Source organism: Stegastes partitus, unplaced genomic scaffold (genome assembly GCF_000690725.1).
Source record: "Stegastes partitus isolate 25-593 unplaced genomic scaffold, Stegastes_partitus-1.0.2 Scaffold1764, whole genome shotgun sequence".
Taxonomy (NCBI): Eukaryota; Metazoa; Chordata; class Actinopteri; family Pomacentridae; genus Stegastes; species Stegastes partitus.
In genome coordinates this window covers 85,547-100,989 of record NW_007579495.1, presented here as the reverse complement: position 1 = coordinate 100,989, position 15,443 = coordinate 85,547, and the positions used below count along the sequence as shown (strand labels likewise).

The following is a 15,443-nucleotide window of genomic DNA, read 5'->3' as shown; positions in this document are numbered from 1 at the left end:
TGACTCACAGATGGTAGAGGAAGTTATTAAAAGAAGCGGGGCGTTCACCGTCCTTACTCATGTGCTGCGGCTAATATCAGAAAGCGTCGCTGCTCGAAGGTGGCAAGTTTCAGGGTAATCTGTACTCTGTGCGGCGTGGGCGGAGAAGGTGACGGATGGGTATGAATGCATGCTGGTGGACATGTGTGGGTCTCCTGGTTTGCGTGCAGGTGTGTGTATGTGCGTGTTGCAGAGGAGGTGGAGGAAATAAATAATTACCATGGTGATTGACAGGCCTGGTTGGATAAGGACGGGAGGACCCTCGTTAGCCGCATCCGTCCTGGGCGCCACGTCTCTATGACAATGTCAAATGTGCTGCCTATTAGTGCCACTTATACAGACGTGCCCCTTCAGGGAAGGGAAGCACATCCGAGTGGAGCCCTTCACTATGGCAACCACTCCCAGTGACTCTGTCCTTTCCGTTGCGTATCGCGCTTTGGTTTTGGCTGAGGGATGTGTCTAATCCCTGAGAGACATCTAGCAAGGATGGATTTTGGGAAGGGAAGTCTGCGGGAGTGTGTTTTTCTTTTTTTTTTTTCTGTGTGTGTGATTCGGTGTCACTTGTGAGCGGCCGTCATTTTGCGGCGCCTGGATTGCTGAGACGTGTGAGGGTATAATTACAGATCGCACTTAGCGCACTATAAGAAAATGCAGTGGTGCTGTCAGCAGCAGAAAGAGACAGGATAAGCACGCCATTTGCATTTAACTAGTGTTGTGAAGACTGCTGCCTCAATACACAAAATGCCTGTTCTGGTGAGAGCACTGGGTACGTTTTTGTTTTTTTTCATCTGCAGCCCTGAGAGCCGAACTGTTGTGGGAGACAGGAGGCGTAAAATGCTCCCTCCTGGTTCGTATTGAGAGGTTGAAGTTTGTTGTGCTTGTGTGTCCATCAGGTGGCAGGAATTAAGGGCATGCTAATTGCTAACAAGAGGCAAGACAACCAGGTGAAGACGTACATCACCTACAACAAAGGCCGAGACTGGAGGCTCCTGCAGGCTCCTGCTGCCGACCTGGACGGGAACGACATCCACTGCATACTGGTAAGAGGCTGCACTGTCTAGTTACTCAAAGCTGCTTCTGTTTACAGGGAGACGCAAATGTGTCATGTAAAGACTGAACAAGGCGAAGCTGGAGTTTAGGACGCAATTGTGTCACTTTATAAGTTATAACAAACAGCTGTGCTCGTGGTTTATGAAGCCCAAAGTGATTGTAAGAAGTACTTTTCTCTCACGCTCACCTCCTTCTCTGGACTACTTTTGGTTAACTTCCTGTAAGTTTGGATAACACTGCAATACAAATGCATTGGTCCAAGATAGGCGTCGACTGATTATCAGATCCATTATGCCGATATACATCCAATTCATTACAACAGGGGCCTCCAATCCTGGTCCTCGAGAGCCACAGTCCTGCATGTTTTAGATGTTTCCCTCTTCCAACACACCTGATTCAAATGATCAGGATGGTCATCAGGCTTCTGCAGAGCTTGATGATGAGCTGATCATTTGAATCAGGTGTGTTGGAAACATCTAAAACATGCAGGACTGTGGCCCTCCAGGATCAGGATTGGAGACCCCTGCATTACAAGTTTGGGATAAATGCTGAAAAGTTCTCTTTTAGTTCAACACATAAATACAGATATTACTCGTTGTAGCTCGTCTTCTGTTGTGTGCTGCAATGAACATTGGTTCAAAATGTATTTTATTGTTCTCCTCGAGTATTAATAAATCGATCTTACAAAAACCATGCTGGTCACCCCTTGGTAAAAAACTTGTGCCTGGCAGCCACAGCTGAGGGCACACCGACTCACATAATACAGCTCAGCAAACATTATTGCGAGGTAATAGAAAAGTAAGGCACAAAAAATGAAATAAAGATTGAACCTTTCAGTGGCTCCATATCCCCTTAATGTAGTAAACATACATTAAATCCATACCGTGTTTTAAACTGACTGAAAAAAATAGTAAATAACTTGAATGATTAGTCAATATTTCTGCCAGCTTTTATTATTATTGTTTCAGTTGAAACCATCAAACGATTTTACGTGAAACACGCGTGTGGAGTGCTGTGAACGCATCAGTGGCAGCTTTTCAGATTATCTTAAACGACTGCAACACATAAATAGTGCAGCAGAGAAAACCTCTGGACTCCTGTTGTGACAATGCTCCCATAAAAAAAAGTGATAAAGAAGGCAATATACAGTGCCTATAAAAAGTATTCACCCCCCTTGGAAGTTTTCCTCTTTTTTTTTTTTAGTGCTTTTCAACATTGAATCATGGTCAATATAATTTGACTTTTTCCAACTAGAGTTTACACAAATGGGCTCCTTCATGTCAGAGTGGAAACCCATTTATACAACGTGTGTGGATTGGTCTCCATCAGCCTGAACATCTGGACGCTGCAGTTTTACCACATTCTTCTTCGTAAAAGTGTCAGAGATCATTAATAATCAAACCCTGACCAAGTCCAGCCACAAGTTCTCAGTTGGGCTGAGGTCTGGGCTGTGACTCTACAGAACATTCACCTTGTTGTTCTTAAACCTTCTCTTTCTTTCTGAGCTTCTGCTGTTTGGATCATTGTCTTGCTGGAAAACAAATTAAATCCCAAGTCGCAGTTCTCTTGCACACTGCATCAGGTTGTCCTCCAGGATTTCTCTACACCTTTAATTCAATTCAATTCAATTCAGTTGTATTTGTATAGTGCATATTTACAACAACAAGTCATCTCATAGCGCTTCACAAAGGCAGAGACAGAAACACCCAACAATCCAAAACATTTGGATTCCCTATAAGCTTCAGCAGTCCGCCTTCCAAGACCTGCTGACTAGAAGCATCTCCACATCATGATGCCACCACCGTGCTTCACAGTGGGAATGGTGCATGATGTGCGTTTGATGTCCACCAAACATGGCATCTAGTCTGACGATCAGATAGCTAAATTTTGGTCTCCTCAGATGAAAGAACCTTCTTCCAGTTGACGTCAGAGTCTCCAAATGTCTTCTGGTGAACTCTAGTCCAGATTTATTGTGAGTCTTTCTCTTTGCCTCCAATAAAACTTCAACTGGTGAAGAACAGCCAAAAGTTGCTGTATGAACAGTGTCTCCATCTCAGCTGCTGAAGCTTAGGGTTAGGGTTAGGGAAGTCCTTCAGAGGAGTCTCTAAGTGTCTTGGTGGCCTTTCTCACGAGTCACTCGTGCCATATTTCTTCCATTTCTTGATGATGGATTTAACTGGATTCCAAGAGATATTCAGTGACCTGGAAACATCTTTGCATCATCTCCTGACTGATGCTTTTCAACAACCTTCTCTCAGAGTTTCTTGGAGTGTTGTTTAGTCTTCATGGTGTCGTTCTATCCAGGATCCACCAGTGACTGGACCTTCCAGATACAGGAGTCTTTATACTACAACCACTGAGACTCATTCACTGACCTCAGATGATCTTTATTTCACTGATTATGTCTCAGACCAACTGGCTGCACTCGTGTTCAATTAGATGAGTCATTTTATGCGCAATACTTATGCAGTCACCTTATTTTACATTTTATGTTAATTAATTGGCATTACTTTGTAGAAATTCATTCTGACATGAAACAGTAAATTATTGTTTTGAAAAAGCCTAATTAAATTGACCATAATTCAGTGTTGAAAAGCAGTAAAAGGAGGAAACTTCCAGTGAAACTGTGCAGCAGGTTGGTTTATACCAAAAGCCTTCTTTAGCTGTTAGTAGAATTAGGACCAAAGCCCACACATTAGGATGTTATCATGATCTCAACCTGCAGACGAGGGCTTCTTATCGTTGTTTAAACAAAAAAGAGAATTTACACACCGGAAAGAAATCCAACAAGTTAATTTTCCTGCAGCGTCCGGTTGTTTTTAGCGACAAACACAAAGTTAAACATCCCGTTTTTTTCCCAGCAAGTCGGGTCAGGTGCTGGAGTGGCTGATCCAGATTTACTGCTCGTATTAACAGCCCGTCCTCATTAGCCGGCCTCCCCGCGACCACCAACAACATGCCGACTGTTGGGAGGAATCGTGTCGGAGACATTAGAAGGAAGTCACGCTGTTTGGGAGGTGATTTCAGGGTCGCGCGCCGTGGCTCGCAGGTTCCCCGTGATTGCGCATTCATGTGACATTTTAATTAGTGCCGTAGATTCCTTTTGATTACGCTGTTCGGTCCCGCTGCCCTCGACGTCCTTACACCAGTGACACGCTGTCTGCTGCAGACATGAAAGCAGACACGTCTTCTTCTTCTCTTTTTTTCTGCTGCGTGAACAAATGTAATTGTCTTGTGTTGTGTTCATGCCCCGGAGGCTCGGCTTCACACTTTAATGCAAATTCCGTCGCTCTTTGTATTAATGACAGATTAAATGCAATTAGCAAAAACTTATGAAGGCGCCGCTCGCTCCCTCTTTGGGAGACTAATGAATATGGCTTTTTTTTGTTGTTGTTGGTGTTGTTCTCTCATTTTTTTCTGACCCTATCGTTTTCACATCGGCTCTGCCTCTGTTGTTTACCTGGCAGGTCGTTAAAAACAAGCTGATGCACAACTTTATCATATGTGCTCCGGTATATGAAGCTGAAATTCAACATTTCTCGTTCTTTTCCAGCCTTTCTGTTCCCTCCATCTCCAGCTGCAAATGTCTGAGAACCCATATTTGTCGGGAACCATCACCACAAAGAGCTCCGCCCCGGGGATCATCGTTGCCACAGGTGAGTCAAGGAAGCTGGATTTCTGTGACGTCCAGATCGTTGTGTTCTTTATCTGACGAGCTTTGGTGTCGTTTTTCACAACGAGAAACGTTCCACTGGGGTCGGGCCGTATCATACCGGTGTCATGTTAGGGGAGGATATGGAAATTGAAATATCACGATAAAATTAGATTGAAGTGCCGTTGTTTTGGTCCAGTCTGATGCATGTGGAGCGAGAAGCACGGCGGCGACCGAGGAGGAGGCGAATGCATCGACCAACACAGTAGGGATGGACCCGGATATCGGAATATTTGGTCGTGGTGGTGTCTGGATAACAAGTTTAAGATCTGAATATTCCTACCCTCCCAAGACAGCCAATCATACATCAATAAAATTAATTTCTAGCCTTAAATTTACTCGTATATTAATGTAACAGGATGAATATTATTATTATATCAGGTATTGATAGATGCAGCGAAGTGTTCTGACACATTGGTGGAGCTTCTAGACATCAAACACCAATGAAAAGACATTTATTAAACATTTTTGTCGAACTTTTGTATTTATACAAGATGTATGTACGGAAAATTATTATAAGTCATTAATATTTCTCTTCTAACCGTCACTGTTTGTATCTAATCCCCCAAAATATTTACAGTATTAGGCTTGAATTTAGCAAAAAAGTGAGTATTTGTGACACGGCAGCCAATTTGCGACATTTTACAGCCTGTTTATGGAAAAATAATGAAGAAAATAACTGAAACTATCTTAAGTATTACAGGTTTATAGAATAATTTTACATTTGACATATAAATACGCAATTTGTTTTGGTAAATTATTCAAAAATGTAAAAATAAATACAGAAAAATGAATTAATTATCCAATATATTTCTCATTTAAGAATCAAATTGATGTAAAATTACAGAATCAATCATGCTTTTCTATTAATTGTCACCAGTTGTTACCAATCCCCCCCAAATATTAATGCACTGAGCTGCATCTATTAAAGAAAAAGGAAATACGTGTGAATTTGCATCCTTATACGTAAAAAAAAAATGTCACAAAATTCACCGTCAGGTTTTGTAATTCCATCGATATGTGAATGTATTTAAAAAATATGGAGAAAAAATGTAATTAAAAGGAAAAATTGCATTTTTTTTTTACCATCAATGTCATGATTTCCTTTAGCTGAGGTCCGCCACAGTCTTAGTGTCATAAATCCACACGTAGACGGTAAGAAGTCACATATTTGTGTTTAATTATGCGTCGGCTCGTCGGTATTTCAGACGAGCGCTCGGTGATGTGACCCCTCTGTGGCCTCGTTCAAGCTTCTGTCTGACAGAATCTTTCAGCCTCGGCGGTCAGAAAACGCTGCAGGACCTCTGCTGCCTCCACCTGTTCAGGGCGACGTCACCCAGCCGACGGTGCTCACGTGGACCAAACGAGGCGTGCGAGGAATCCTGCACGCCGGTGTGTTTAGTCTTCGGCGTGTGCGGATGCCGAGCAAACAGTGTGTTTTCCATGCATGTGTGTGTGTGTTTGCTGGCCGAGGCTTTGCTTTGGCACGGCGATGCGCTTTCGCCCGCTGCGCCTTTTAAGACGTCAGCTGGTGCAGAGATCATCTCACCAACATGACAAACACCATCCAGATCAAACACATGCCTGTTTGCTGAGCCGCCGCCAAGACAGTGGAGCAGAGGAAGAACCAGTTCGCTCGCTGCACGGGGAAGAAGAAGAAGAAGAAGAAAATAAAGAAATAAAAGAAGAAGAAGAAGAAGCAGTGTGCTGTAACGCTGCCAACTGTCAGCGGCGCCTCCTCCTCCTCCTCCTCCTCCTCCACAACCTGAAGGATGCTGGCGTCCTGAAGAATTAACCCGCTTTTCTTTTCTTATTGTTCACACCGATCGAGAGGCGGTGGGCCGATCTGGGAGTGACGCCAGGAGAATAAATTAATCCGTTTGATTGACGTGTTTAAAACGCACACGTGGCCTTTTTTTTTTTTTTCCTTTTCTTTTTTTATCTGTGTGATCTCACCGCCGCAAACTCGTTGCTTTTTTTCTTCCACCGCAGGGAACATCGGAGCCGAGCTGTCCTACAACAACGTGGGCATGTTCATCTCGTCGGACGCCGGCAATAGCTGGAGACCGGTGAGGTTCTGGTTCACGCCAGCTGCTGCCAGATGTGTTGTGCAGCCGCGACGCACTGAGTTTCCACAGAAACACTTTAAAACAAACGTCTTCTGTTAGACACATGTTGCACAAGGAAGTAAAAGAAATATTCAGTGTGAAAATGAGGCATTTAGCAGAAAAAGGGCACCTTTAAACATCTTTGAGCTTTTACTTTGAAAGTCTATCAAACAGCCAATCAGCTGCGAGTCACCGGCTGCTTGCAGTGAGCAGAGGAAACCCTCGAATCAACGGCCACAGCTGAAAAACTATGAGTCAGATTGACAAAATTCTTTCACCGCATGAAGCTCAATCTTGTTCTGAACATTCTGATGTATTTTTTCGTCCGTACTGTGTTTTATGCAGATTTGGCGACAGGTTAGAGAGACAGAAACGAGGTTAACTGCATTTTCAAAAAAGTACATCTGGTCAAATTTTCACTGAAGTAAAAGTTCATTAAAAAAATCCTAAAAAGTGAAACTGCGTAGAAACTGTGAAAGAAATCCAAACACAGATATAGAGGAATAACACTCAAGGCATTGTGAGCAGTTTAAACTTTGAAGGAAGTTTCTGGTTTCAAACATGTCAGAGCTTAAAGAGACAGGAACTTATAGACAGAGGTGGTGTGAAGCATGTAAACGTCTCCTGGAAATAGAATACGAGACAGAAAAACATGTAAGAGCAGCGTTTTCTTTTATTATATCGTACAGCTGGTTAACACGAGGTCAAACTGTAATTTAATTACTCGATAAAAACACAGCTGAAGCTACACAGCGGCTCGATTTCTGCTTTGTTTTCTATATTTAAAGCTTTTCATGGCCAATAAAGAGCAGTGAGATGGACGGATAAGAAATAAAACGTCTTCAGTCTTTATTATGCTTCTGTTTTTCAAGTAATGGCTCATATTGGCTTTTTAAAAACTGTTTTAAATCAAGTAAAAAATGTGTTTAACATTGCAAAAAGCATAAATCACCTTTTATAAAAATGTTGATTTTTTTACGTGGACTTTTTTAAATTGTATTTTACCAAAACAAGCAAAAATCCACAAAATACCATTTAAAATATTATTTTACATTCCTTTCAAATCTTTAATAGACGTGATTTTACTTTCAAATTATGCTGAATATCTGTAAAATTAACGATAGAAAAAAATATATATTAATTTCGCTGTTGAACATTTTAAAAGACCAAAATACCTTTTTTGAAACAAATGATTTTTGAATTTTGACATTTTTTCTAATTGGATTGTTTTTAATCTGCATTTTTTTTTTTTTTTTTTTTTTTTTTTTACTGCAATTATCGATCTGCTTTTGGTTTTGTAGACAGAAAATCTGTAAAGTTACAGCTTCAAAATGTGTTAATCATTTCTTAATTTGCATAATTTCCTTAAAAAAAAAAAAAAAACGGCAAATGTCTCTAAAATAGAAATAAAATGTTGCTGCTTTGAATACAGTTTAAAAAAAAAAGTGTCATCTTAGAGTTGAAAAATTTTATTTATTTATTTATTTTCTGACAATTAACATGTAAATTAATACATTTTTTTCTGTGACTTTACCAATATTTATGTTGAATTTACTGCAAATGGTCCAAATATCAGTTATCGATCATCCTGGTTACTAATAATATAAATCATTCGACCTCTCTGGACTATTTTCGCCGAAAATCTGTGAAATTACAGCTTAAAAATGTCTTTAACCATCACCATCTCTTAATTTACATAATTTACTTTTAAAAAACAGCAAATATCTCTAAAAAAAAAACAAAATGTTTGCTGATTTGAATACAGTAAAACTTGTGCAATCTTGTTTTTTGTAAATTACTGCTTTTTCTTCTGTGACTTAACCAATATTTATGTTGATTTTACAGCAAATATTCCAAACATCAGTGATCCATCTGCCTAATTACTAATAATCTGTTTGTTATCAGACGTTAAACACCCTCACTGACTATTTCAGACTTCCTCTTTGAACATGCATGACTTTGTTGCATTAACTTTTGCATGTCGTGTGTCCAGATCTTCGAGGAGGAGCACAACGTGTGGTTCCTGGACAAAGGCGGCGCTCTGGTGGCCGTGAAGCAGCCGTCGGTTCCGACCCGACACTTGTGGTACGTCCTCTTGTAGCATCACTTCTTCTCTGGACTCCTTCCTTAAATTGCTTTTTCCAATCTCCTGCGGCTATTTTAAGGTGAATCCAACCGTTATGATCCAAGAAAGAAAGAAAAAACCAGCAGCGTGTATATATTATGGAGCCTGATCCATTTCGCAATGCACTTTGACTGCTGCTCCTGCAAATAAAATAAAAAAAGTCAATCTAATTTGAGTTTTTTTTTTTTTTTCAGCAGCCACTTATCATTAGCAGGCAGCAGCGTGAGCCCCTCCCCCACACACACACACTTTTTAGTGTTTTCATTAACACGCCGGCTTCCTCTTGCCAACATCGGAGGCCCACGCTCTGCCTCAGCGCCGGCTAATCCAAGTGAGACCGGATCTGTTCTCCGCTTCTTTTTTTTTTTTGCAACAATTTTGAAATTAGTTTTAGAAGCAGCCGAGTGTAGCCTGCTGCTGGCTTTTTTGTCTCCCGACCAATTTAAGTGCAGGAGGAGACTGACGGATACGAGGCAGCAGCAGGTGGACGAGTTCAACCGGCTGCGTGTAGCCAAACCGGGCTTTTATTCTGGCGGGGCTTTTTTTTTTCTTCTTGTCTTTGAGTTGTTCTCACTTCGGCACCGATGTTGATAAGCTGTCAGAATCAATAGAGCCGACGACCCGATGATGAAAGCTGTCCGGTTCTTGTAGCCGAGAACATGAAACGCTTCTATTCCTGTCTGCGAAACACTTCCTCGTTCCTCCGTGTCTCTTAACTCACTCTCCTTTCCACCCAAAGCTGCAGCAGCTAATTGCTTCTGTTGGCGGGTTTTTTGTGACCCTCTCGCTCGTCTGCAGGGTCAGCTTCGACGAGGGCAGGCAGTGGACCCAGCACAGCTTCTCCTCGGTGCCGCTGTTCGTGGACGGCGTCCTGGTGGAGGCCGGGGCCGAGAACCAGATCATGACGTAAGTCCACAAAAGAAAGGAGGACACAAGAGGTGCTGAATGTTGGTTAAAAGGTGCCGATGACGACGAGTGAAAGGTGAACGAGGCTCTCTGTTCCCTTCAGTCCTGCTTTTTTTTCTTCTTCTTTAGTGTAAATGAATCGAGGAGCTTTTCAGAGAAGCCTCCATTCAACGCTCTGTTTAGTCTTTATTAGGCCACATTTTGTAAAAAGGCTGTGAAAGAGCAGGAAGGCCGTCGTCAGGTGGATGCAGGTCGACTGATGGAGCCGTCTGCTATCAGGAAAATCACCCGTTAGCCCTCTGAAGCCCGACGGAGGCCGGAGAGAAAAAAACCTCGACGCAGACGTGATTTCAGCTGCTCTGGATGGACTTAATGTTTGATCCTGTTGTGCCTGATTCAGTATTTTATTCCCTTATTTTCTGTTTGATGAGAGAAAAAAAGTGTAAGAACAGAAATAATTGTTGGATTTTTCTGACGATCCTTCAGCTAATCGTGTGTGACGGCCAGAAACAACCGAATCTGAACCTAAAATCAAAAATATTTCATGTCTTGTTTGTTGTATTTGCCAGATTTTGTCGTTGGTGCGACCGTGAAGTGACTCAGCCGAGAGCGACGGTCACGTGACAGAAATTAAGAGATTTTTTTTATTAGGCTGAACTGCAGGAAGTGTTTAAACAGAACAGAAAAACACAGAGACAAATAAAACATGTAAATAAGAAAACATTTACAGCACAGAGAGCTCATCCAGTCCTGGTTACACTGGATGTCCTACATGTTAATTCCATTTTTTTCCTTTTTTTTGGTAAAATTAAGACATTTTTTTAACTTTTTTTTTCTTCTGTTTTGTGTGATTTTTAACCTGCAGTTGACAGAACTTGCAGAACTTTTTATTGCAGTTAAAAACGAACCCACAGTGAGTAAAAATGTCCAGAAACTTTAACCCTCAGGGGACATTTTTGTCCTCTAATATCCTCAAAGGGTCGTAAATTAAAGCATCCCCCTGAGGGTTCAGCCTCAAAGGTTTTAACGGAGCTGCAGTCGTTGCTCCTTAAAGCCGCTGAAGATACGACTTCGTATTTGAATATTTTAGTGTGACTGAACACAACAGGGTTCGGATTAGATTTGAATGATTTCCAGATGCAGGACAAATTTGGAAAAAACAAAAACAGAGAAAAGTATTTATATTTCCAGACTCTTGTCTCTTTTGAGCTTTAAAGTCCAGACAACAGGATCGTTTCTCGCAGCTTAAACGTTTTCCGCCGCGACTTTAACGTCTGGAACGTGACAGGATTCACACTTTAAAACTTTAAACATACTCCAGTGCTCACAAACGTGTATTTGAACTATTGTTCTCGTCCGATAGTTCGGCAGACTTCGGGAAATACTAGAGAGAAACTGCAGCGAGGTCTTTAAACGGAAAGAGCTGAACGTTCAGTCATCGTTTATCGTCCCTGAGGTGAATAATTAAGGCTGCACAGGTGCAAGAAAATGGAGTTATTTGACTTTTTATCCACAAAAGACACGAAAATATGTGGATGGAGCAGAAACACGATGTTATTTATTCAATATGAGATGTTGCAGCTTCAGTGAAACGCTTTGTGTCATGTGAGCTAGCAGCAGACAGGCTAGCAGATGGATTTTAGAAGCATTATTCATAGTTTGTTTCTGCTCAGATGAAAAATCTTTATATGGAAATTCGAGTCTGGAAAAGTTCAGATTTTTAAAAATGAAAAATGTTGTCGGAAGCCTGAACTTTAACCAAAAAACCAACAAAAACCTTCCCGACTGAAATCTCTCTGGTGGAAAAAACAAAAAAAAAACAGCTTTGGCAGAAAACTGTGTTGGTGTGGGATCCAGAGCAAAGCTGACTGAGATAATAAATACATAATTACTGACAGTTATTGCTCCGGTTGGCAGGACGCTCGCTGCTGAGATCTGGGAATTAGGAGTCAAACAGGGCATGAAACATCACTTACGGTGATCAATGATCATCAGCAATCAGGAGAACGACACACACACAAGGTTAACCGAACTTGTTTGGAAGAGAAAATGACGGCAATAAACAGCAAACATCCGTCAGCGCTTACTTCTGTCTGTGAGGAAACAAAGTCCTCGCTGTGGTTTTTGCAGCTGCAGCTTTTTCTTCTCAGTCTGATTTTATGTCTGCTGTTTGCTAAACGGATTCACTGAGTCGTGTTTCCCTCCTCATGGGCTGCACTGTTACATCAATGAGCCACAACATTAAAACCACAGACAGCCAAAGAGCATCGATTGTGTTGTTACGCCGTCGGTAGGTGGAGTCACGAGGCAGCAGCTGAACGGTCAGATCCTGAAGCTGATGTTGGAAGCAGGAAGATCTGAGAGGACTTTAACAAACTCTGACCGGATCAGAGCATCTCCAGAGCAGCAGGAGATCTGCAGCAGTTATTAAAAATGTCCAAGGAAGGAAAACCCCAGATGGGTGAGAACGTCCAAGACTCCCTAAAGGCTGCTCTGTGCTCAAATACACAAAAGTGCTCAAAACACAACCAATAATTTGTCCAAAAGGAAACATGCTTCTTCAAATGAACCAACTGTCCAAAATGACTTGAAATGTGTCCAAAAACGAAAGGAATTTGTCGAAAGTTACCTAAAAATTGACAAAAATCACCCAAAATGAGTCCACAGTGAAACAGATTGTCCAAAATGGCCCAACATGACTTGAAACTTGTCCAGAATGACTTCATTGTCAAAATGACTCCAAAAAGTTTCCAGAATTACTTGAAATTTGCCCAAAACTTGTCCAAAATGAAATAAACCTGTTTAAAATTAGTCAAACATTGACCGAGATGTGGATGAAAATTGGTCCACAATGAAACTTGACACTTGCTCAAAATGAAATATACTTGTGTCCGCAATGACCCAGTTGTTCAAGATTACTCAAAAAGTCTCCAAAAAAACCTCAAAATATGTCCAAAATGACTTGAAATGCCTCCAAGATGACTTGAAGTGTGACAGAATGACAAAAAATTGTTCAAAATGACTTAAAATATGTCCAAATTTACAAAGATTTGTCCTAACTGACTTAAAAATGCCTCCAAAATGACTTCAAATGTGACCAAGTGACAAAAAAATGTCGACAATGACTTGAAATATGTCCAAATTTACAAAGATTTGTCCAGAATGACTTTAACTGCCTCCAAAATGACTTGATATGCATCCAAAATGTCTCAATAAGTGTCCAAAATGACTTGATATGTGTCTAAAATGATTTGAAATGTATTGAAATTGACAAGAATTTATCCAGAATGACTTGAAATGTTTCCAAAACTTACTTATAATGTGTCCAAAATGACTCATAAAGTGTCCAAAAATGACTTGAAATGTGTTCAAATTGACAAGAATTTATCCAAAATGACTTGAAACTAATCCAGATGACTAAAATTTGTCCAAAATGACTTGAAATGTGTCTAAAATTATGTGAAATGTATCAGAATTGACAAAAAATTATCCAGAATGACTTGAAACTAGTCCCACATGCCTGGACTTGAAGGACCTGCTGCATTCGTCCTACCCAGTGTTTAGCAGGTGGTTTTAATGTTGTGGCTCTCTGCTGTATTTCCACATATTCACTGCTGTTGTGAATCGGTTTCACCTCCCGTTCTTACGCCTTCTCTCTGATTGAACTCCTTCCCTTCCCTGCAGCTTCTTCGGCCACTTCAGCCATCGCTCCGAGTGGCAGCTCATCAAGATCGACTACAAGTCCATCTTCAGCAGGAAGTGCACCGAGGAGGACTACCAGACGTGGCACCTGCACAACCAGGTAGGACGGAACGAAAAGCCGCCTCCGACTCCGCCGACTCCTCTGGCAGAGTTTTAGCTCACGGCTCTTGTTCCGGCAGGGCGAGCCGTGTGTGATGGGACAGAAGCAGATTTACATGAAGCGCCGGCCCGGAAACTACTGCATGCTGGGAAGAGACTACTCCAGAATCCTCTCAGCCGAGTCCTGCATTTGCCGAGCTCATGATTTTGAATGGTAAGACGACGCGCTCCTTTGTGCAGTAGCTCCTTTCTTCATAATCGCCGAGGGGGATTATGTTTCCCCCATTGTCTGCTAAAGGAGAACTTCATTAACTCGGCGTTTGTTCTGCCACACATGTAGCGGCGCCGCTTTCAAACCGGGCGAGGGGGTTTTTATGATAAGTCTTTTCTTTAGTCATCCTCTGGTGGGCAGCTGCCAAATGTGAAAGAGGCTCAACAGGTCGTGTAGTTAAACGCAAAAAGTAGGAGGAAAAAAAACGCTGTGATTTTTTTAAATAAAAGCTCTGATTTAGTCGCCGTTTGTTATTTTCAAGTGCATCCATCAACCTAATACCCTCTTCAGTCCACTCAGCCGTGCTCTTCAGGGTTGATCCAATCCAGCAGCTTCAGCTCTTAACGAGCTGAATATGGAACAAAAAAAACTGTGCGGATGAGAAAAACAACATTGTTTTGAGCTCCACTCCAAAAGTACTCAAAAATTAACCAAAGTGGCTCGAAATTCATCCAAAATGACGCAAAATGTGTCCAAAATGTAACACACTCGTCCAAAACTACTCACAAATTTAGAAAAATAGCTTAAAATGTTTCTAAAATGACTCAAAATGTGTCAAAAATATAACACGCTTGTCCACAACTACTTGAAAATTTACAAAAAATAGCTTAAAATGTCTCCAAAATAACTTAAAATGACGAAATCAAATAAATGTGTCAAAAATGACTTAAACAGTGTCCAATGTGGGCTCAAAATCTGTCTAAAATGAAATATGCTTGTCAAAAAATAGCCCAAAATGAGTCAAAAATTACGTGATATTTGTCCAAAATTAAATAAATGGGTCTAAAGTTACTTAAAAATTGACCAAGATGGATCAAAAGTTGTCCAGCATCAAGTATATGTGCCCAAAATAGCTCAGAATGGGTTCAAAATCACTCAAAACAAACAAAAAGGGTTTAAAATCTGTCTAAAAGGAAGCAGACTTATCCAAAATAGCTCTGAATGTGTTCAAAATGATTCAAAAATTGTCCAAAATGTCTCAAAAAGGCACAAACATGGCTCACATCTGACTTAAAACCTGTCAAAAATGAAATAATTGTGTCCAAAATCAAATAAATGTGTCCAAAATAGCTTAGAATGTGATCCATCAAAATTGTCCACTTCTCTAAAATGAAGCAAACTTACTAAAAAATAGCTTAAAAAGTGTCCAAAATAACCCAAAAAGGGACAAACTGGCTTAAATTCGACTTGAAACCTGTCAAAAATGAAATAATTGTTCACAAAATAACTCCAAAATGAGATGAACTTTCCCAAAACTACACAAAAATTGACCAACATGGCTCAAATGTTTTTTTCCTGAAACCAAGTAAATGACTCAAACAATGTCCAAAATCAAATAAATGTGTCCAAAATGGCTTAGAATGTGTTCAAAATTCATCAAAATTGACCAAAAGAAACAAAGAAACCAGCTAGAATCCAAAATATAGCATC

General features: G+C 40.8%; 1 protein-coding gene across 1 annotated transcript in view; it reads left to right on the top strand.

Moving 5' to 3' along the window:
• sorcs3a (sortilin related VPS10 domain containing receptor 3a) overlaps nt 1-15,443 on the top strand; it is a gene marked incomplete at its 5' end in the record, with an annotated part of 95,461 nt that overhangs the window by 20,895 nt on the left and 59,123 nt on the right. The window contains 7 exons of the mRNA XM_008302132.1: nt 933-1,079; nt 4,643-4,745; nt 6,794-6,870; nt 8,903-8,994; nt 9,833-9,940; nt 13,625-13,742; nt 13,822-13,955. Coding sequence (XP_008300354.1) covers nt 933-1,079; nt 4,643-4,745; nt 6,794-6,870; nt 8,903-8,994; nt 9,833-9,940; nt 13,625-13,742; nt 13,822-13,955 — 779 coding nt within the window. The remainder of the gene's footprint in view (nt 1-932; nt 1,080-4,642; nt 4,746-6,793; nt 6,871-8,902; nt 8,995-9,832; nt 9,941-13,624; nt 13,743-13,821; nt 13,956-15,443) is intronic.